We start from the raw sequence: 24175 nt of genomic DNA on the forward strand, positions 1-24175 counted from the left end.
TGAATGGCTCCACGTCAACACCAATAACAGTAAACTCAAGGAACAGTCTTAGATCACTACTGTTTCTAATTTACATAAATGGCCTACCAAGTTGCATTAGTTCAGGAACAAAAGTCAGATTATTTGCAGACGATTGCATAATATATAGAACAATAAAAACAACACAAGATACATAAATTTTACAAAGAGAATTAAATAAAATTACAGAAATGGGAATCAAATTGGAGCATGTCTTTCCACCCAGAAAAATGTCAGTTATTAAGAGTAACAATAAAAACTAAAACAAATAAAAACTACTTACTTTATTCATAGTAAACACAAGCTAAGAATTCAAAATATCTAGATGTAATATTAAATGAAAAGTTATCATGGAATCCTCACATTAATGAAATTATTTTAAAAAATCAAACAAAACATTAAGGTTTATTAAAAGAAATTTTTACAAATCAAACAAGAAAATAAAACTAAAATGCTATTTAACTTTAGCTAGGCTAATATTAGAAAATGTATCCTCTGGGATTCTTTAACTCAAGAAAAAATAAAGAAACTAGATCAAATACAAAATAGATCAGTAAGATTTAAAACAAACGAGTATTCGTATTTGATAAGAGTAACACCTTTAATTAAATTCACTAAAATTAGAGACACTTTAAGGACAAGAATAAAAAGTTAAATAGCTATGATATATGAAACACTAAACCATAACTTACAGATAGAAACAAATCTAATGAAGTACTCAGAAAGACACAGAGATAGAGACACATTTCTTATTCCATACGCTAGAACAAATTCGCACAAGTGCTCCTTTTTCCCTAGTGCCATTAGAGAATAGAATTGGTTGCCTGAATCAGCCAAGAAAACCAAAGACTTAGCAGAGAACGTAACAATCTACTCCTTTTTTTTTTTTTAAGTACTGTGTGAAACAAATAAGATAGAATAACATTACAAAACATTTCTAAGGGGAGGCAACTGAGAGGTGTTTATAGTGTATCCAGTACAATGCTAAAACATTTCATGTGTCAGAATTTTAAAAAAAAGTTATAGCCAAAACAAAAATGAATAAAATATTTTTAAATTTCTCTATTTAATAGTATCCGTTAATTTTAAATACAATTATAAAAAAGACATGAAATCTGAAATATTTATTGAGGCCACAAGTCAGTTATTGACATCCCAATTTATTTGTGTATATGAGTATAGGCCTATGATTCACAATGGATAACGTGACAACTGCGTACACATATTCACAACATATATAACCTCACTGCTCTATTACATATTTACCATGGATATAGTATGTTTCTTGAGTTGAGGAATCCCAAACAGAGGATGCATATTCTAATACTGGCCTATTGAGTTTTATACAATACCAACACTTTTGACGAGGGCCTATTTAAAGACACAGACCATAACAGCAAAATATATCCTAGAACAAAATTTTATGCTAACCTATCTTTCCTTTTAAATATAGGGGACTTTAAAACTCTTCGTGCAACATTTCCTTAACTCCCGTGGGGCGCTGCAACACATACTTAACTGCCTCGCTACCTTCAATTCCGCCCTCATTATCCCTTGTAAGCTGTAATGGAATCTTGAAAGTGAATTCCCGCCATTTTAAACCCTGCCATTCCCGCTGTACGTCTGTCTCGACGAAGCGCTGGCTGGATAATTTAGTGCCAGGCGACATGGCATTAGATTCTGAAGGAGTCTGGAACTCTCTATGCTTGGAATTCAAAAATCCGCAACTCTGCTCATCCCACGGTAGACCCCTTTCTCGGGTTCCCCTTAACCTTGACCTTATCCGTGTTTCATAAAAAAAGATGTCATCCGCATGAAGTTCTTTTTTTTTTTTATAAAGGAACTATACACATTTTTGTCCAAAATAACAATATACCCCATTGTTATATCAACCGAGGGGATAATAACAACTGACCTCACAGACACCTTCAAGGCCCTTAACATTCCTAGGAACATCTTCGTTGCCTGTCAGAGGGCGGTAGACTGCTGCTGCAGACCTGCCACATCACCAGAAAATTTCTCAATGGAAACTGTTAAAGGGACTACGATGAATTTTGTTTCTCTTTAGCGAAACTCGACCCTGGCAGCGCCAGAGAATGACTACTCGTTCATTTCTAACATAATAATCTTTATTGTCCGTGAGGAAATTTGTCTTACAATTTGTGTATTACACCCTTTTTTGCTGATATAATCAGTATTTGCAGTAAAATCTAGTTTATTGTCTAGGAAAGTGCCAAGGTATTTTAAGTTTGCACTATTTCAATAGTCTCTCCAGCTACAGAAACAATATCATTTTCCTTCTTTTCCCTACGAAAATCAATTATCATTTTCTTTTGTTTGTTGTTGTTGTTTTTTTTACATTTAACAATAAAAAAGTATCTTTACAGTATTTTTCAATGTGTTCTATTTAACTTAAATACTCATTTACGACTGAGCTCTCTGAGAGCAGGGCAAGAAGAGCCGCAGCATCAGCGAATTTTGTGAAGGAGCGAAAAGGACTATCGGATTGAAAATCCATTTTGGTTGGTCTATTACATATTTGTTAAAAATGTCTATCCATGTTGACTTTTGGTCCAACTCGAGAGGTTTGATGAATCCAACTTTGGCTACATTTATTTCTCTTTATTTGGCTTCCGAAACTTGGGTTCTCAGGTTCCAGTTCCCGTGAAGATTGGGATGTTGAAGTTCCCCGGACATAAGTTGAGGAAAAAGCAAGGAAGACGGTTGGTAGTTGGGCTGGCCACGTGACACCTTCGTTAACTGTGGGCTACAAAAACAGACGCCCTTTACATCGTCTGCCCCATAGATTGCGCGGTCTGAAAGGGGTGCCCGTTTACCTTGCATTTTTAAAACAAGAGCAATATTGTAAAATAGCTAGGTTTAAAACCCAAAATATCGAAAAGATATGTTAATTTTGTTTTTGTTTTTTATTTTACATTATGTTTTCAACAAAATAACCACTTGCTGTTTGGATTTTTATTCTATCTGTTTTTTCAAAGATGTGAAAAATCCGACTTCCGGTCTCTTTTTTTTTTTCCCTTACATTAAGAACTGTGTAAATTAAAACCCAGCTTTACAATGTCCTGGGTAATTTTTTTTTTTGCCACGAAACATTATCCTTAAGGAAAGATGAAGCCTGATCAATTAGCTCTTTTCTTGTTCGGCCATCGGCTTGTGGAGAGGTCGATTAGCGGAACGCATTTTACTCATTTTGTTGGATTTATGTAGCATTCAGTACAAGCAGCATTTCTGGGATTTAAAATGCGAGATAAATTGGATTAGCAGTTAATGTTTTGTGATGAGATTATTACATTTATCGGCTGACAGATTTTCCTTGTGGCCTACACGTTTTTCATGGTAAGTACAATTCTCTTCAGCATCTAGAAGGCCATTGGGCAAGGAAATAAAAATAAGTTGATAATGTGGCCAGCACAAAGACGATGAACAAATGAGTTCTCTTGAACTCTGCCTGGATTCGAACTTGAATACGCCTATTTCATTTCCGAGACTTAACTCTTTAAAATGTGTGCGCCACACAGTGTGTAGGCCTATATAGCAGTAATTTTGAGTGGTTAAGAAAAACCTGAGATGACCTATATAATTTGCGCACCGTCGTCTAAGTCTGGATCTATAGGCCTATCACGAAACCATCATTTTATCTTATCTTATATATTACAGACGTTAGCTCAAAAAGGAAGAAAATTAGGTCCTAGACATTTCATGTGCCAATCTAGTCATGCATGACTTAAACTCTGCTAATTCGTTGGTTTTCCTGGCTGATTCAGGCAACCCATTCCATTCTCTAATGGCACTAGGGAAGAAGGAGCACTTGTACGAATTAGTCCTAGCGTATGGAACAAGAACTTTGCCTCTACCTTTGTGTCTTTCTGAGTATTTCATTAGGTTTTGTTTTTCTATGTGTTAATTATGGTTCAGTGTTTTATGTAATATAGCTGCTTTACCTTTTATTCTTCTGCCCTGAAGTGTCTCTAAGTTTAGGGATTTCACTAATGGTGTGACTCTAATCAAATTGGAATATTCATTTGTTATAAATCTCACTGCTCTATTTTGTATTTGTTCTAGCTTCTTTATGTTTTCTTGATTTAAAAATCTGTCTTGCTATTAGCCTACTTGTTATGTTGTCATATTAAAAGCGAAGTAATCAACTATTCTCTTTTTAAATGAGGAAATGTCTTTAAATTTTTTGTTTCTGGCTTATATTTTGCTTGCTCCTACTTCTAAGTGTCTTCATCTTTCTCTCTATAGTTATAGATTATTCTCTCTCTCTCTCTCTCTCTCTCTTATCGTTCACAAATATACTTAACACAAACGACATAGCCCCAGGATAAAATGATAATGAACAGTCTGCTTTTATTGTTTTGTTTTTTTAATTAAGTTTTTTAATCTAATGGGTGACTTAGTTTTTAAATCAATCACTCAGGCGAATAATAAAGTTAATCTAAATTATGCCATTTTCTAGTCTACCATTTCCATTCCGATAAACACACTAAAAATCATACAAAGACATACAAACAAACAATGAAGAAAAGCAAACTTTAAATCTACAAGTAAAAGAACAAAAAAAAATATTCAATCACATAGTTAATATCCACTTGCTTGAAGTAGAACCAAATCTTTGAATCGTAAATGTAAGCTGCTAAGAGCCCACCCAGTGCAGTCTACATGGCACACGGAAGCGGAAACAATGTTGAAGTGATTATTGAAGTGGGCGGTTTCTTCATGTTCAACACATTTTGGTGCTGATGACACTGACCTATATTAATCAACAAGACTTTCTCGTCTGCCATTTGAATTATTCGCCATATTGAATTTTGAAATAAAAATTTAACAACAAAAAATATTTTGAAATACTTTAAAAAAAACAAAAAACACCTCCTTCATACAGCTTATGGAGCGATAAATTTTCTTCTAATAAGTAATATAAATACTAATTTAAAAAATGGAACATTTTAACCCAGCACGAATCTCCCCCCCCCCCCCACACCCCACTCTCCCAGAGAAAGAATCCAGGTTAAGAAAATGTATAGATGTAATAGACTTTATAATGTTTCAGGCTTATAAGACGATGCCTAAAATGTTCCTGAACATAAATTTATTCAACTCTAGAATGAATAGGACCTGCATGCGGAAATATCCGAAGACGTATGTAGTCCGTTCAAGATGAGTATCTTTCTCGTTCCCAAGCAAAACGTTTGACTTCAGAACAGAGGGATCCCGAATTCGAATCACGGGGAAGACTGGAGCTTTGAGCTTTGGGATTTTTAGAACGCCCCTCAGTCCTATCAAAGTGTACCTGACGTATTGTGGGGAAGTTGTTACGGCCACATAACACCCTCGTTAACTGTCGGACATAGAAACTGATGAGCTTTACACCATCTGCTCCGGTTGATTGCCTGAAAGTTGAACACTCTTTACAAGACTTCTGTTCAACTCATATCTTCATGGAATCTGGAATCTGGGTGAGAAAAACCTGGACGTAGGCAAAAACTAAAAAAAAAAAAACCAACAGATGGGTGGAAAAACCTGGATACAAATGTATGGGGAATATCATGTCCAGGCCTGGTTGTTGGATTAAAGCCTTTCTAAAGACCAACGGGATAATGGAGCCCATGTAGGCGCCGATTCCCTACTGGACTTCACTAAAGGATACACATGTCGATTGGTTAATATGCATGACTAAATGCATGACGCGTAGGACGTAATCATCTTCTTTTTTGAAGTAACGTCTGTATTATAAGATAAGATAAGATAAGATTTCCATACATTTTCCAAAAAAAACTCGTCAGTTCCTGTAGATCTGTGTTACGTTCCTTTCTAAGATGAGACTCTTTATGAGACTCTTTGAACAGTACATGAACACTAAAACCTCACAAAGTCATCGTTTAGATCTCATTTAATTTCCATGAACACTCAAACACTATTTCGTTTCTATTCCTCCATTTTGGTTCTCCTCTCCTTTCAACACGCATTCGCACCATGTCACATTTACACTAACATGCGCACGTAACAATCTGCTTTTTTGAAGTAACGTCTGTATTGTATAAGATAAGAAGATAAGAGTTGGGTAAATAATTTCTAGTAATCTGTCATCACTGGGGAAACTCTAGCTTGACCGTTACTATTTTTGAAAGTTTTTCAAATTAATTTTAATTTAGCTAGAGGACTAGACAATATTTATCTTAAACAGACTACATCTTCGGGTATTTCCGCATGTTGGCCTAAATTAATAGACGTGTAGGAATATTTTGGGTACCGTCTTCAAAGTCAAGATCTATAGGCCTATCATTAGAATTGTATATACTCAGACTCTAGGTAGATTTATACATAATCTTAAGTAGGATTTTTTTTCCACAAGTAGGATGAAGTTGGGTAGGCTGAAAAATGTCCCATTTCTGTTTAGATCTATCAGTTAATAGTTATTAATTGTACAATATTCGCTCTTATTCGGATGTATGCAAACGCGACATGAAGCTCTTCAAAATCGACACTGGCAACTGGGAAGAGGTGGCACTGGACAGATCCACATGGAGAGAGAACAACAGAAGCAGAAAGAAGGGTGAAAATGCAATGGCGCCTGGTGATTTTATATGCCCAACCTGCGATCGCAGCTGTGTATCAAGGATTGGCCTCTTTAGTCACACAAGAAGTTGCAAAGGGAAAAGATCGTCTCACGAGACGTAAAATGCCACAGATTCGCTCTTAACAAACAGTCACCAGCTTCAAAACTGAGGAATTCTCTATTTTAATAAAACATTTTACTTGTTTATACAAGTCACTTAAAACCAGCTCTCGTTTTTAAATGGTTAAGAGATTTTGTGTTAAATATACAGGAACATCCAGGAACATTATTTACAAGAGATTATGCTACTACTAAACCGGGCTATCGTAAGAATATATCTCAATACTGCTGGAATAAGTTCCCTTTTGATGTAAAACTTAATTAATTAATTATCGCTGATTGATTAAGTAATTGGTGTTTTTTTATTGATTCCTATATTGTCATCGGCTATGAATACTTATGCAAATTTCAACCTGATCCGAAAATGGGCAATGAGAGAAAAAAAACGTATAAAATAGTAACAAGGGAAAAAACTCCACGTATATACCTAATCTCTCAATAAATATCAATTTTTCCCTTTTTTACATATCAAACAAAATAATTAAGTACCAATAATTTATCAAGTAATTGGTTAATTTTTCAATTGATTCGTGTTTTTGTTAGGTACAACAAATAATTGTGTCAAGTTTAAACTTGAACGGAGAACGGATGGGGGAGAAATAGGGTGTACAAAAAGTGTACCAGACAGACACAGTGAGTTAATATAAGCTTTGTAACAATCATGTATATATAAATATATATTGTAATCTTTTAATCTAAATCTCTAACGTTAATGAAAAATAGTCATTTGGGAAAAACATAACATTGTATTTTTCAGAAGCAATGATTGCAGTAGGTAGGTGGCTGCTAAACTATATAAAGTATACTCTTTACTTTAGAGTAGGGGTGGGCAAATTACGGCCCGCGGGCCACATGCGGCCCGCTGAAGTGTTTTATGCGGCCCGCGAATACCTACAGAAATCATGTGTACCCACAGTATATACCTGTAAGAGAAGTTAAAGTCAGTACTTCCACTGTAGCTTAATGGGTGCCAGAAGCTGTATTTCCACACTTTAAAAAAACTTTGCAGCTATGTTTTAACATTATTTTGGTACAAATACATATGTGAACAAGTATTTTTCTTGTGGAAAATAAACAAGTGTAATCACAGGTCGATGGTGAATGACTATAATTTGACAGCAGTCAAAAGTATAACAACTAGAAAGCTAGCTCCACAATTCAGGAACATTACGCACGAGTGTATATAGTTAAATTCCTCACATTAAGTACAACTGTACATTTGTGGTGAAATGTAATATGAAAAGACAATAGCAATTTAAAAAAAAAAATGTTAAATTGGTTTCAGAAATTGCTAACTCTAGTAATTCCTCAATTTGGAATGTGAAAAAAAGGAAAAGTGAATATATGATACAGTATAAATATGAATTAAAAGACATTATACAGTTAACTAGCGTATTTTTCTAAGTTCTAAGTATACACACAGACACACAGACACACACACACACACACACACACACACACACATATATATATATATATATATATATATATATATATATATATGCGGCCCCCCATTCCCAAAATTTTTGTTTATGCGGCCCTCGATACAAAAAGGTTGCCCACCCCTGCTTTAGAGTGTTGAAATTTTTTTTTTTAAATATTGTTGTTTTTTTTCTGAATCAATGATTGCAGTAGGTAGGTGGCTGCTAAACTATATAAAGTATACTCTTTATAGTGTTGTATTTTTTTTTTGTAATAATATTTTTTTTCTGAAGCAATGATCGCAGTAGGTAGGGGCTGCCAGTCCATTACTCCTTAAAGAGTTTAAAATTGTTTTCGCAAGAGAAACACATTTTCCAGGGCCGGCAACTCAATTCAAGAAAAGTTAACTCCTAAGAGTTTTTGTCCGGGCGACTGGGAGACAGAATTCCACGGGCGATTACTCCCTGGATTAGAATGACGCTTTGGCCTTCGTCAGGCGTAAAGAAAAAAAAATGGCCCGAAGGCTAGACTATTTCCACGGTGGCCTTTTTTTTTTCCCTCGATCAATTTATATTTCGGCACCATTGTGTTTAAATATTTGAACATTTAATTTGTTGTAAGATGTTTAAATGCTAGAATGACGTTTTTGTTTTTTAATGTATGAATTGACATATTAAAGAGTTAATAGAAACTCGGACTCTTATCTTATCTTTAAAAGTTGTATTGCAGAGGACAACTGCAGCCTACACAGCTTTATAATATTTCACACCTCCTCTTTGAAATGTTTTGTATGTTCCTTTTGAATTGAATATAATTACACACTAGCCAAAACCTTGCGAAAGACAGAGAGGAATGGAAAAGACTGTCGACAGATCATGTGTGTTACCCGCCCCCCCCCCCCCGGACTAAGGGATAGGTGAAGGTGAAGCCCAAACTTTCCGAGGACGGTAGCAAATGGCGGTGGGCAGGGTTCGAACCCCGGTTCATCGAGACAACAGTCCCGAGTGCATACTTTACGACCAAGTAACGCGTTATCGCGATTATACCACTCACCCCCCCCCCCCCAAAAAAAAAAAAACAACACATGTGTGTATAACCCGCACACCCGTAGACCCCGCACAAATTACAAAATAAATAATAACAAAATCGTGTACATTACGCACTTTTATATACCCCGCATATGAAGATCTATGACTCAACCGCTGCTGCCAACATGTTTTTTTTTTGCTTTACATTTCACAACCACACAGCCAACTATTGGAGGTAGAAAGAATCACAGATATGTCCATAGTTTCAGTTATGCTATGTTTAAGAGTAAAATAAATGTTGTAAACCCCGCACCATTGTAAATACGGCTGCCAATCGTTTGTAAAAACTTGTATAACCCGCTAGTTACAGGCACGAAAATTTGGTAATTGATATATATATATTATTTATATTCTGTTTCTTAATAACTAAATTTAAAAGCAATAGTTTTAACAATATTTCAATGCTTTTCAGCTGCGCCTTGTGTCGATTATAATTTATCAATGCTAGTTATTAGCCCGCGTGTTTTTAAATAAGTTTCCTTTTTTTTTTAACTTCCTCTCTATTCAAAACTTTGTGAAACAAACAGAAGAACATTTGAATCTGAGCTCTTCTTTATAAAGTCCAAAAAAGATTATTCTATATCTTTAAAAAAAAATTATATAGATATTAGCAACACTTTCTTCAGTCTGTACAGCGGATGCACCAAAAAGCTAACCATTCTTTTTTTCCGCCATTAAAAAAAAGAAGAAATATAAGGTATTATGCTCACTTAAAAGACCTAATTTAAAACAGAAACTCTATGTATTATACAGTGCAATGTTGTGCTTTCTTATGGCTCATAACATCACAGTTGGTCCAAAGGCTGCTTACTTGTTAAAGACGGCCCTGTGTTTCTCAATGAAAGTGTCCTCTTACATTCTCGCAAGACGAGAGGGAAAGGGGTGGGGTTAAATAAAGCGGGAACAGAAATTTCGTCATCACGTCTGCTGTGAACCAAAAAAAAATAAAACCAGCAGAAGTGAGTCAGAACTCCCAAGGAACAATTTAGTTGTAAAGTTGGCAGATGGCTAGTTAGCAGACGTGACAGTAAGATTTTAGTATGTAATAGTTAGATGTATAGATTAGTAACATATTTATTATAGCAGTGTTTCCCAAGCTTTTCTTTAACGGAACACTTTGCACATTCTGAGAATTAAACGGAACACTTTGCTTAATTGTTTAGAGAGATTAATCCACTTGATAGCCTAACGGTTAATTATTTCAGTAGTTCATGGATCATCTATCCAGGCTAGTATTTCGAGGAACACAGTTTTGGAAACATTGTATCCTTTGTTATGGCACGATTAGGAATTTATTATTTGTTTCGGAAATAGGGGAAAAGTTTTGACTTAGTGACAATGACGTGACTAGTAAAAACTAGGATCGGGTTTTAGAGAGAACAAAATAGAAGTCGTTGTAAACGGAATTACATGTACTTCCAGGACAACGTAGAAATAAGTCGCAGTTTATAAATGTTAGCTGACATTCGATGGTTCTCTTCATTGTTTTAAACTTGTTCTATATTCAGTATCAGCGTCGACGGTGTTATTGGATTACTTTGAGTGTTACCTCCATTTAGTCTATATAACACCTTAGATAGACTCATTTTATATCTTCAGTTGTTTATAGTGTTACTAGGTAATAGTGCACTTTGAGCCTGAGGGTTATGTTTCTTGGTTTCTGAACCGAGTTGGTCTTGTGCTCGAATCCTGACAACGATTGAGATTTTTAATTTGGGTGAATTAGATCAAGTGTCACATTGACTGTTAAGTCTACAAAGGAAAATTTCAGAAATGTTTTTTCTAATTACTACGGAGGCGTAGCTGTGGGGGGGGGGGAGGGGGAGAATTTGAAAATTCGATCCGGGCTCCGCTTGAAAGGGGGGGGGGCAATGACTGTTTTTTACATTAAATATTAAATATTACACAAAATGCAAGGGCCCTCATAGAGGTCACGTCCCCCGGGCCCCCAAATGATGGCAAATTCCTAGCTACGCCCTTGAATTACTATAAACAAAAAAAAAAAAGTTTTTTTGACAAGTCTGAAAACATAAAATGCGTAGGACGTAATTATCTTCCTTGTTAAAGTAACGTCTCTAATATATAAGATAAGATAATTTTAAAATATATCCCTCCGACATCTCTAGTTTCATAGATAGCTATATTATTATTGTCCGAACATTGTCTTTAAAATTGGTATGACTCTTTTTAAATACGCTTCACAATTATTGAGTTTTAGTCTTAATTGTTTTTCACTAATACATAAATAATAAATTACAACTAGAAAAACAACATGTTAGAAAGACGTATTTCTAATTCCATATGCTGGGCCAGACTTCTAGAACTGCTCCATTTGCCTTTCACGTCATTCCATGGGCACTTTTAGAATAAGGCGCGAAAAGTTATTTGTTTCATCAAAAGAGTAAAATTTTGGGCTGTGACGTGACTATTAAAAACAAGACTAGGTTTTGAAGTGTAACGAAAGTAAACACCGAATTCTCCTGGCAGCTTTAGAGAGAGGTCGGCTTTAGACTTTAGTTTCTAAAGTAGATATTTAACTTAGCGACATTCGACAGTTCCCTTCATTAAGTATTCAACTTCTTGTTCGACAGCGTTCATCAGTGTCGCCTACCTTTATATTGTTAGCCTTTTGCCTTGTGTTAGTTGGTTATTTGAGTATTACCTCCCCTTAGACTTATCTGCACTAGATATGGCGCGGAGGTGCCAAACAACCGATTACATTGGACAACTTGCTCATCTTTGGAATCTAAGGGAACTGTCTACAAGAAGATGCGCTAATAAGTTTTCACATAACTTGACGCGATACTGAAAGCTATAACATGTCTTGATAGTAAAATCTATAACTTGTCGTGATCGTAAAATCTGTAACTTGTGATGGTGAAATCAATAACTTGTCGTGATAGTGAAATCAACAACTTGTCGTGATAGCGAAATCTATAACTTGTCGTGATAGTGAAATCAACAACTTGTCGTGATAGCGAAATCTATAACTTGTCGTGATAGTGAATTAAATAGCTTGTCATGATACTGAAATCTATAACTTGACACGCTACTGAAATCTATAACTTGAAGTATTTAAACCTTTATCCCAATCGAAGCTAGTTTGTCTATTGTGACGGAGTAATGTATAAGTTGTTCTTGGTGTGTTTCTACAATACCTTGATAATCCTAGATGCTTGGGTATCTTGTATAGTGTGTTACTGTTTCAAGCACGAAGACTAGGAAAGTACACCACGTCAATAACAAAATAACCAACAGGATCAATACACAGTAACAAAGTTATTGGAGATGAAATTAGAATAACGAACTTTAATGCAGAATGGGCCGTAGTAGAGTCAGTCGCTTTAACAATGTTTTCCATTCAAGAGCCTGGCAGCAACTGTCCTAAAAGTCTACAATAATGTTGTGACTCCGCTCCCGCGCCACACTGATGGTTCGCATCAGAGCACCGTGCAACACAAGCAGTAGACGCCATGTTGATGCTAGAAAGAAGAACTGTTGTAGATTCGACTGAAGTGATCTGCAAGTTATTAGAGTCTAGGCTGTCTTGACTCGAGAGAACCTCCTTTGTGCTATCTGAGGACCTGGGGCGGCACTAGGAAGTGTGTCGGTGGTCTGTACTGGTATTCAGATAGAAAAGGACTGGTGTCACTTGAGATAGGACACTCTGGGACTTGATAGCCGAAGTCCATGCCTGTTTCAACAGAGTTTGTTTATACTAGCTGTAAATAAATACATCGGCTATTATAACCTGCTGCCTTTCGTTGAGGGCCTGCCTTAACTTTACAACAATAATACTCTCTAACCCAGTGCCTTTGTCGTCACTATTAAATGTCGCGTTCAAAGTCAGTCTACTATAGTGCGTTCCTAAACTAAATCAAGTGTCTAACACAGCAGTTCTCAACTGTTTATGCTCGGCGACCCCTTTTACAATCCCCCACTCTGCCGCGACCTCCCCCCCCCCACACACACAGCAATAGAAAAGTAGACAAAAACAATCCATTTTTTCAATGGTTTTTGGCGACCCCTGTCAAATTGTCAATCGACCCCCAAGGGGGTCGCGATCCACAGGTTGAGAACCCCTGCTAACAATATATTGACTTATCGCTAGTGCTGCTCGCTCAGTTTTGTCAGGGTTCACTTCTTAGCTTGTCTTGACTTGGCTCCAAAGGCGGTTACTATTAAATATTACTTAAATAACAATTATTACTAAACACACTTGAACTCTACTCGAGATATCTCTGAATACAAATAATACTTTAATATCCAATAATAATAATCCATGAAATATAAATACAAAAACAGCAGTCCAGGAAGCAACGTCCAACCTTCCAGGACCGGGAGCAAGACCTCACTAACACACTCTCTCGCACATTCAACGAAGACTTAACCATTCAGTTCAAAACATGACTATTCACATAACAAAGGGATATAACTAACATATCAAAATATCAAAGTAACAGTCATTCTCGCCATACCTCCCCCTGACAAGTTTCATTTACCATCGTCTCGGACAATGAGATTAACTATTTTAATAAAATCACAAGCTGGTTCGATGAATTTATACGAAAAAAAAGTGTATGTGTGTGTGTGTAGAGAAAGTTGTACGTCAGATGGCTGAGGTGAAAGTGAAGTATGTCTTTCTTATTTACAGTTCTACATTTTGTTAGCTATGAAACTGTGTATAGAAAATATTACGAGATGCTTCGTAGGTAAAGAATCACCAGGGTAACGCTTTCAGCCTCAATTACGTCATCAGGGAAGCAAAGCAGAACTCCAGTTGGGGCGCCTTTGGACCGAGTCCGTAGCATTGGGGCGCCTTTGGACCGAGTCCGTAGCACTGGGGCGCCTTTGGACCGAGTCCGTAGCATTGGGGCGCCTTTGGACCGAGTCCGTAGCACTGGCAGGGATGGAAGACAGCCCCCCCCCCTCCAAAAGAACCTCCTCGCGGGATGGGGGGGGGGGGGTCCCGACGTGCTCGACCTCCCGAGCGTCTTGAGATATTGGTAGTAGGGTTAAAACAAATTTCCATCTGCTTAGACTCCTCCTAGACAGAACAATGGTTCAGACAGGTCGAATGATGGAAACTTCCTTGGGCCTGGAGCTCCAAGAGTTTTTGACTTTATGAAGTGTGTTAGTGTGTGTGTTTTTTCTGATGCAACAATGAGCAAAACTATGCCGGATAGGCTGAATATATTGTAACGCCCATCATAGTAGAGGCAATTTGCAGAGAGTTGTTAAGTTATTTTTTTTCAGAATGAGTTCGGCATTAAGAAATTAAAACGCCTGCGAATATTATTGTTGTACTAGTTGTTTGAAGCCACAACCCAACGACCGTGTATCAACACCAACACAGCGAAAGAAATATTTGATATTTTATGTACCCGTTTTGGCGCCCCATACTCTCTGGCACCTGGGGCAGCTGCCTCACCGTAGATCTCCTTATTACGCCACTGGGGATGGCGTTACTATTTAAATTCAAAACGAATGGAAGTGTTGACTGATAAAAAAAAAACGTGTTTCGTTTTGGCCAGAAATGAGCGCGACTTCTCGGTCTAGCCTTGTGACGGTTCTGTCTTGTCATTGACGTCCCAGCCTCGTTCTGAAGACCAGCATGGCAGGAGCTAATGATATACTTGACGGATAGTTTTGTGTGATAGACGAGCCACAATCATGGGAGGTAACTCGAGTGGACGTTGTTTTTTTTTCCACAGTTAAGTTTAAATTTAAAACAAATTTTTGAGGAGGGTTACTGTGTGTGTTTGTGTGTGTGTGTGTTATCGAGAGAGAAAGAGGGAGGGAGAGAAAGCGAGAGACAGAGAGTAGGCCTAAATACAGACTAGAAATAGAGCTTCAGGAGGCTGCCTTGTCGTGTGGTATACACTCTGGACTGTCTTCTCGATGGTATCCAGAACAAACCTTTGGGGTAGGATGTAGCAATTTTCAATTCTGAAGGCACATCAGCATCTTGTAAAAACAGACATATCAATGTTTTACGGAAACCATGTTATAATCACGGCTAAGATGAAATTGATAATTTGAATTGTATAGAGAAACTATTCAGTATGTTTGCAAGACCATTTAGGGTAAACATAAATCACATTAGACTTAGAGTTCTAGAACAATACTTTGATTATAAACATAAAACACAGATATCTATACATGTCCAGGCGTGCGCATTATTTAGAAAAGAGGTTCTCAAACTGTGGTATACGAACCCCCCAGGGGTCCGAAGGAAGAAAACAAATGTATTTTTTAAAATCTCTAAAAACCAGTTTATCCGCTTGGATAATTTGAATAATTATCAACTCGCTACGCACTACTGTTTAATAAGTCTATTACGTACTATAAGTACAATGCCATGACGACTTAAACCAAAGTTTTGAAGACATTCTTCACTTGGATATTCACGACTGGCTATTGAAGTCTTTAACACAGATCCCAATCACAGATGAATCCATATTAATACAGAACAGCGCATTGAAATATCCTTAAACGAGGAATTGAAACCAATGTCTCAAAAAGAATACCAAACTCCAGTAATGCAAGAAAGATTTAATATTTTATCAGTGAAGAAGTCAGTGACAGTTAAAAATACGCTTCCTCACACACACATTCACACAACAGAAATTAAAATAATATTTGAACATTTTCTTAACATAAATGTTTTAATCGCAAGAAAAATCAATTAGTACAAAATAGAAGTACAAAGTAACCGCTCGGTTAAATAATTTCGTAAGGAAAGATGTATAGTCGTTTTGGGAATATTTGTGTAATTACGCAAATGAACGATCGGGTAAAGGCTACCAACCGAAAGAGTTGCTTTTGTGTTCTGTTAGTTCTAAATGTAATTGTACATGTCGATTAGAATAGAAAGTCTCTTAAGTCTGCCAACAATGTAGAAAAACACAGCTCACGGCATGTAGTTTTACATTGCATCTTTAGCGTGAAGCTATTGGCCTAGTATTGGCTTGGAAGAAAGTATTTGCGGTGTAACTTCTAAAATGGTTACGTTCAGACAGTTTATATTGTAATTAGTATATTCATTGTGGCTTTAGTACATGTAGTCCGCATGCCAGACAATCGCCTCCCCAAACGATTTCTGTACGTGGAGTTGTGTGCAGGAAAGCGCTCCCAGGGAGGTCAATACAAGCGCTATAAAGACACTCTCAAGAATTCCATCAAGGAATGCGATATCGACATTCACGGCTGGGAAGCACTAGCTCTCGATCGCTCCTCATGGCGTGAAGCTGTGAGTCTCGGAGTCTCAAGATTTGAAGCAAGAAGGGTGGCCAGGGCGAAAGAGCGTCGAACCAACAAAAAGCTGAGAGAAGAAGCAGGCCTATCTGCAACTGACCTAATCCACCCATGCCACTTATGCGGCCGGCTTTTTAAAGCGAGGATTGGACTTTACAGTCATCTTCGAGTCCATAGGAAATGAGAAATGTGCTAATGTGCTCATCTTCAACCACGAAGCATCACGTGATTCAAAATCTTACGCAATTGGATAAAATAAGCTATTTGTAATAAAGTAAAATGGCGCATTTTTTTATGAGATATACAAACATTGCGTTAGTATTCTAAAGAAGCGTTTCTGTGGGGCATCTCTGTTAAGCCGACCACCCAAATTCGTTGACCGCGAGATGGATATCATGTGAGCAAGTCAGGCGTAGAGATGCTGTGTTATGACAATTTCCTTTGTTTTGGACAGTAGAATTCGAAGCTTGAACACATTGTAATAATTCACAAGAAATTAACAAGAAAGTAAAAGCTACCTACACGGATCTACGCAGTTAAAGTGTAAACAATTTATAAAGCACTTAAAACATAATAACTAATCATACATTGGTAAATTTAATTTCAGTATTGTTCTTCCATAGTTCGATATTACGGTCTAACTCGAGTTTTCGCGATGTGGCCAATGAGTTGAGAATGTTTTTCTCTCATTAATATACTCATACCTTGATATTTTAAAGAAAATCGTTAGAGCCGTTTTCGAAATAAAATAATACAATTTATATATAAATATATATACATATTGCTCGCTTAACGAGTATAGGATTAGGCCTACTGTGCGTAATAATTGTCTTAGAGAAGTCTTGTTTTAATCTTCCTTGTTTGTCTCTCTCTCTCTCTCTTTCTCTCGTTCTCTCTCTCTCTCTCTCTCTCTCTCTCTCTCTCTTTCTCTCTCTCTCTCTCTCTCTCTCTTTCGCTCTCTCTATCTTTCTCTCTCTCTCTCTCTTTCTCTCTCTCTCTCTCGTTCTCTCTCTCTCTTTTTTTTCTCTTTTTTTTCCCTTCATTACAACTTTTCATTACCATTTATTTTAATGTCTATTCGATGTCTATTTAGTTTTACACAGAGTATTGGGGCGGGAACTGGGTGAAAAAAAAAAGATTTATGGCTAAAAAAAAAACTTTAAGAAAGAATTGCGCATGCGCATTTGATCAATTCCGGTTCCAAGTAAAAAAAAAAAAAAATCCGCCTCCAAGTTTTTAATACGCCCGTTAGGACAGCGTCAGTACGTGTTTATTCATTCCCGCGCTTTGACGAATGTGTATTTCTGTATCACCGGTGTGAATACAATTTGGTGATCAAACTAAAATTACTTTACAGTGACGAGAAGCCGGAGGAACAAGCCCAGGAATACATTTGGTTAATCTTTCTATGTTCATATGTTCACAGTGTGTTTGAAACTTGAGATAGAAGCTAAAGAAGAAAAAAAAAATGTTTTAATTAATGGTTTAAAAAATGCAATTCGATATTAAATAATGTGTTTTTTAACTGCATGAACTAGACTAATTATATGGACTGGTTTTAGATGCACGCCTCACTTGTCACGTAGAGCTAGGAATTTTTTTATTTTTTTTTTTACTTTCCGGCATGTCTAGAGCATTAAAATGGTTAAGCGTAAAGCAGATGCCGATTAGGTCGTCTGTGTGTATGTTATGACTTATTGATATATTGATCTCATTCGACATAATTAGATAAGTCTTCGTGTTCATCGGTTCTATAATTCTGGCAGAGATGTTTTTAGCTTTAAATGTTTATTATCTGATGGTTTTAACTTCAAATGTTTAGTATCTGATGGTTTTAACTTTAAATGTTTAGTATCTGATGGTTTTAACTTCAAATATTTAGTATCTGATGGTTTTAACTTCAAATGTTTAGTATCTGATGGTTTTAACTTTAAATGTTAAGTATCTGATGGTTTTAACTTCAAATATTTAGTATCTGATGGTTTTAACTTTGAATGTTTAGTATCTGATGGTTTTAACTTCAAATGTTTAGTATCTGATGGTTTTAACTTCAAATATTTAGTATCTGATGGTTTTAACTTTAAATGTTTAGTATCTGATGGTTTTAAATTTAAATGTTTAGTATCTGATGGTTTTAACTTTAAATGTTTAGTATCTGATGGTTTTAACTTCAAATGTTTAGTATCTGATGGTTTTAACTTCAAATGTTTAGTATCTGATGGTTTTAACTTTAAATGTTCAGTATCTGATGTTTTTAACTTCAAATGTTTATCATCTGATGGTTTCAACTTCAAAAGTTTAGTATCTGATGGTTTTAACTTGAAATATGTATCATCTGTTGGTTTTAAGTTTAAACATTTATTATCTGTTGGTTTCAACTTTAAATATTTATCATTTAATGGTTTTACCTTTTAAATATTTATCATCCAATGGTTTTACCTTTTAAATATTTATCATACAATGGTTTTACCTTTTAAATATTTATCATCCAGTGGTTTTACCTTTTAAATATTTATCTTCTAACGGTTTTACCTTTTAAATATTTATCATCCAGTGGTTTTACCTTTTAAATATTTATCTTCTAACGGTTTTACCTTTTAAATATTTATCATCTGCTGTCGTAGTTGTAGATCAAGCTGTTTTATCAACGAATTGTACGCCTCTATTGAACAGCTTATCTGTCGATATATTTATGTTGTACAAACGGATTCCTACTGGTCTAAACTTTATATAAATTTAAAAAAAATGCTATAACGAGTCCTACTTATAGGAACTCCTAAATTTACAATGTCGTACCCATTTATTGTAATCCAACTGCCTGTTGTCTTTCTTTTTTTTTTCTTCTTCTGAGGTTTCATTATTCTGTTGAAAGGTTCACGCGGCTAGTCCAATATATGTGATGAACTGCGCAGTGGTTTCCAGATCAAGCAATATAGTTTTTATTCTATGGGAGTGTTTTGAGCCCGTGTCTTGTTCGGGTGGAGAATGCATTTTTGAAGGTCGGCTTTTTCTGGTGATACTCTAAAAGGGCCAATAGCATTAGTCCTGATTTTCAGCTTCCGGAAGATGTGTTGTCTCATTCTGTTGTGTCCGGTTCTGAGGCGAAAGATACTTTACTTTGTACGGCAGGGTCTCCTATAATTTTTACTTGTTTTATATGTTTCGGATGTGTCTTCCGAATTGACGATTCTTATATCCTAGCCCAAACCAATCACAGGGTGGCTGGGCGTGGAGGTGCTATGAGATCGAATCCTGGGTCGTCAAGACAACAGCCCAGAGCGCTTAGCGCACGACCATGCAGCAGGTTTATTGTATTTACCTATAAAGTTATTGTTTGTAAATTGTTTTGTACATGTTTCGGATGTTCCTTCAGAGTGGAAGATAATTTATTTCTTAGTCCAAACCTCCAGCAGGAGGACGGGGAATGGCAGCGGACAGGGTTTGAATCCTTGACTACCGAGACGGCCGAACGACTGTCCAGCGCGCATGCCTCACGACCAGGCAGATTCACACCCGAAGTAAATCTGTAAATCTGTATAATATTTATTTATTTACCTGTACTTATGCTAGACTTCTCTCTATTCCAGGTATTGACTTAGGAAGCGGTTAGGAAGCAGGAGCCCCGTACCAAGACATAGAATACTAGATTATGTTCTCTATAAACGAAGCTACCTTTAGCACCCTTGCAGTTTGAATGTTCTGGGTCCGCACACAGATGACATTCTTAGTTTTATCTTCTACATTTGAGACAAATAACATTTATTGGGAACAGAAACTTGAACCAATTACAGCACATTGCAGCCACGCTGAAGTCAAACTGAAGTCCTAGCTGGATAATTAAGTGACACTTGATCTGTATCCTCACCCTGCTGTCTGCAATAACCATCCAAGCAGCACAATTTAACCACAGAACAAAGCATTATACAGTATAAGACGTAGACTTAACAAGTAGATCTACTCCCAGAGATTACTTCCGGAAGGTTGCAAGTTACAAGTAAGTAACGAGTAATTAGTTTGAAATAAGAGAAAGAGAGAGAGAAAGAGAGAGAGAGGGAGAGAGAGAGAAGGTGAAAGAGATGTTGTGTAAGTTTGAAATAAGAGAAAGAGAGAGAGAAAGAGAGAGAGAGGGTGAGAGAGAGAAGGGGAAAGAGAGGACGTGTGTGTCTCAAAGACAGATTGAAGACAGACACACGCCAATGCAGACAGAAAGAGACGCTAAGAGACAAAGTTGTTGAATGGAGACACGAAAGACAGACTGAGACCTAAACGTATCAAGAAACAGGTAAATCCATACAGAAAGAAGCATCATTCCAACGCTTTTAATATTAGTCATAGTTCTTAAGGAAGTGAATCGAAGTATCGACGGAACCTAATTTTTAAGTCTGGAGAGTTTGAGAAGCACAAACTCAGATGCGGCGCATGAAAGGTCCAACTATAGGGGTCAATTTTGTAAGCAAAGTAAAAAAAAAAAAAACGAAGGCTTTAAAGGTGGGGTTAATATTTAAATTTAAAATCAAAACGATTCTCTTTCAGAAGATAAAAAGTGGCCTTTGCTTGAACTTTCTTTTCAAGCTTCAAAGTATCATGAAATTTAGCTTTCTGGACTTAAACGTAATTGAAAAGACAGACGACACAAAATTAAAAGTGGCATTCCCTCTTTAAGGACCGCTAAATACGTTAACGTATTTAATGTTTTGTTTTATTGTAAGAGGTAATGTATTTTATAATATAATGAAAAAGAAATTTATTTTTTTGGTCAAGATAACAAAAAGATGTTGAACTAACTTTATGGTTTATATGTGCCATAAAATAAAATAAAAATAAAATAAAATTAATGTAGTTATGTTACACACAAGCAGCAGTTAGTCATGCTCACATATTACGGCTGTGATAGTTTGTACAATGCTAATTACTAGTATAGCCCAAGTCCCGGGTACGCTGTTCTGCCTCATCGTGGCACCTGGGTGGAAACGTCTACTTGAGGAGGTAGCTAGGCTAAATGAATGGCGAAACATAACTCCCGTGGGGATGCCCACGGGTAGACGAGAGTCAACCTCTTGCACGGGCGGGGTTGTAAAAAAGTCCCCACGAACACGTCCCACATCCATGCGCTGTTCCTCAAAGGGACCGTTACATCAATGGCGGTTCCCACACAGCTAGCTTGGTACAACGAAGGAAAATGACGGTGGCTCCCGGTGCCCTCGGCCTTCGGCCATGTGCAGCCAAGCATGCGTCGGGGCCAAAGGCATTGGAAACAGCAATGTTTTACATAGGCATTGACTCGGGTCCCTCTCAAACAGAACTGTGTTCCCACAGGTTTGTTTTTTTTTTACTGTTCGGCTGGACGTCCAAACAGGTTTTTTTTTTCAAACTTAGAGCTCGAAGAGCCCTCGGCTCGGCTCTTAGACATCAACAAGTATAGCCCAAGTTGCCTATTAATTCTTATTTTAAAAATGGTATATAACCATATGAATACAATGTACATGGTTTGAATCTAGAAACATAGACTTTATTTTAGCTCATAAGTGGATCTTGCATCCAAAAACACAAATGCTAATATTTTTTTAAAAATTCATCTACAAACACCAGAACCTTGAAAATACTGGAATTAAAAAAAAAAAAAAAAAATATATATCTATATGAAATGAGAATGCTTGATTCAGCCAGCGGGCCCTAGATCTAGAACTGTCAGCACGCAAGCTGAATCTTTTCTTTCTTTGTGAAGGCTTAATTAAAAACTATATCATGTTTCTAGTTATAAAAATCAAAGTAATGCTAACCTCCCAACAAAAGGATGTCAATAGTGTTTGATTGTATATTGCTTCTAACATCATTCTCTATTTATTTTCAATTAACAAGATTTAAATTCGCTGTACAACGTCTTGAATATTGGCTATACAAACAGAAGGATACTACAAAACATTCACATTTACTTTAGTTTGAAAGAGGTTAGTAGGAACTAAATGTTTTAACAATACGAGATTTGGTTTCAAATGTTTCGTTACATTTGTTCCGTGGCAGTTTACGTCTCGAGAGATCATCTTTTCCGTTCGCAACTTCGTATGTAACTAAAGAGGCCAATCCTTGATACACAGCTGTGGGCACTGGTTGGGCATCTGTTATCACCCGGCGCTATTGCACTTTCACCCTTCAGCTGCGGTCACAGGTTGTAATCATCTGTAATCACCAGACACTTTCATCCTTCTTTCTACTTCTGATGTGTAGCAATTCAGGACCCTTCCTTTATGCTCGCTCTCCAAGGGGCTCTACCCACTGCCTCTTTTCCTCAATTGTTAAGCGTCGATTTCTAAGAGCATCATTTCGCTTTTGCATACATCTGTAAACCTTCAAGCTGGGATTCTTAGTCTTTTTATATCTAATCAAGAGAAATAAAAACATATCAAAATTATGCTCTAATAATAATATACTTGCATCGAAGTGCCAAGGAATTTCCATACCTGGGGGAGAATTTCGAAACCATACTTTGAAATTCAAAAATAATAATTGAAGATTGTAAATAGTTCGGTTATAAACCCAGTTCTGGGTTTTCGACAAACAAAACAGAAAAAAAAACCCAATCGAAAAAGAGATATTGATGTCATCACAGTGTTATAGGTTATGACATTTAGATTATTATTATAGCTTTTATATTATTATAGCTTTTATATAGCGCTACTTTCATGCTTATAGCATGCTCAGAGCGCTTTGGTCCAGTCTCATTTGTGGACCAGTGGGGGGAAGGGGGTAGCTAGGAGTTGGTTTTCCGTGCTGCCTTTAGGTGCTCAGTAAACACAACTCTGCCCGAGTCGGGTGTTGAACCTCGAGCCCCCCTTCTAGGTAGCCAAGCCAAGCTAAGTTCAAGCTCACTTAGCCTCTCGACCACGCTTCCCACCATCATCATCATCATCTGACGACAGACTTGCGAAGTAAGTGATTAGTCCGTGTTTGACTTGTTTTAAAAAATTATGGGCGTCTTCCTGATGGAGGTTGTCTGCTGCAGAGTATCATAAGTGTGGCCGATCGATTTTCCTTGCGATGTTAGGGTATACTCTATGGTGAAATTATGCGCTGTAGACGGCAGTATAATGCATTCATGCAGATCAGAATGACAGGAAACACTTGACGGAGCTTAGGCTCCCACCCAGATTTCCTAATTAATTGCTGGGGGGGGGGGACACGAACGGGCATCCTCTTGTATGGGAGTATCACTGGTAAAAGTTAGAGAAACACGAATGTCTTAAATAAAAGTTCTTTTGAAAAGAAAATATATTGGATGTTTTATTTCGTTCTTTGGAAGGCATCGGAGCTGCCGCACTCAGCAAAAAAAAAATAAAAAATTCTAGGTACGCCCCTGTCTTACCCACTGCAGCGTACACGGATTGTAATAGGATGAAATGTGAACAAGAAGAAACAGAAAGTACACCTTCTTTGATTCTGTATTACCGCACTATTGAAACGAAATATGAGACAGCTCGTGTATCCAGGCCGTCTGATCTCTTTTATCAGCCTTCAAGCGCTAGAGAGCTCCTCAATAATTCATACATCAAATAGGACTATTGAACACTCGGAGGTGCAGGGGAGTCTTATCATCACACCAGGCATGTTAATAATCTTAATAGAAGGGAGGTAATTTATCCACTCCCAGAACACATTAACTGCGATTATCTCCTCCTGAAAAATTTCGCGCAAT

At 36.9% G+C, this 24175-nt stretch overlaps 2 protein-coding genes across 4 annotated transcripts in view; one reads left to right on the top strand and one right to left on the bottom strand.

Annotated features, from left to right (window-relative positions):
- Positions 1-3218: 3218 nt before the first annotated feature.
- LOC106074129 (uncharacterized) overlaps positions 3219-24175 on the top strand; it is an 86419-nt gene continuing 65462 nt past the window's right edge. The window contains exons 1-2 of one of the 3 annotated variants that reach the window (XM_056043969.1): positions 3219-3375; positions 20073-20479. In XM_056043969.1, the coding sequence (XP_055899944.1) occupies position 20479 (1 nt within the window). In that variant the 5' untranslated portion in view covers positions 3219-3375; positions 20073-20478. Of the gene's footprint in view, positions 3376-10125; positions 10256-17729; positions 17882-20072; positions 20480-24175 lie in introns of those variants that run through there. The other 2 variants (XM_056043968.1, XM_056043967.1) reach the window with 2 other exon arrangements.
- On the bottom strand, positions 18423-20371 carry LOC129928741 (salivary glue protein Sgs-3-like). The gene is made up of 2 exons (XM_056044524.1): positions 20275-20371; positions 18423-18820 (listed from the first exon to the last, which is right to left on the bottom strand). The coding sequence occupies exons 1-2, from the start codon at positions 20369-20371 to the stop codon at positions 18423-18425; spliced, it is 495 nt and encodes a 164-aa protein (XP_055900499.1).

The sequence above is a fragment of the Biomphalaria glabrata genome, chromosome 10, assembly GCF_947242115.1.
Source record: "Biomphalaria glabrata chromosome 10, xgBioGlab47.1, whole genome shotgun sequence".
Taxonomy (NCBI): Eukaryota; Metazoa; Mollusca; class Gastropoda; family Planorbidae; genus Biomphalaria; species Biomphalaria glabrata.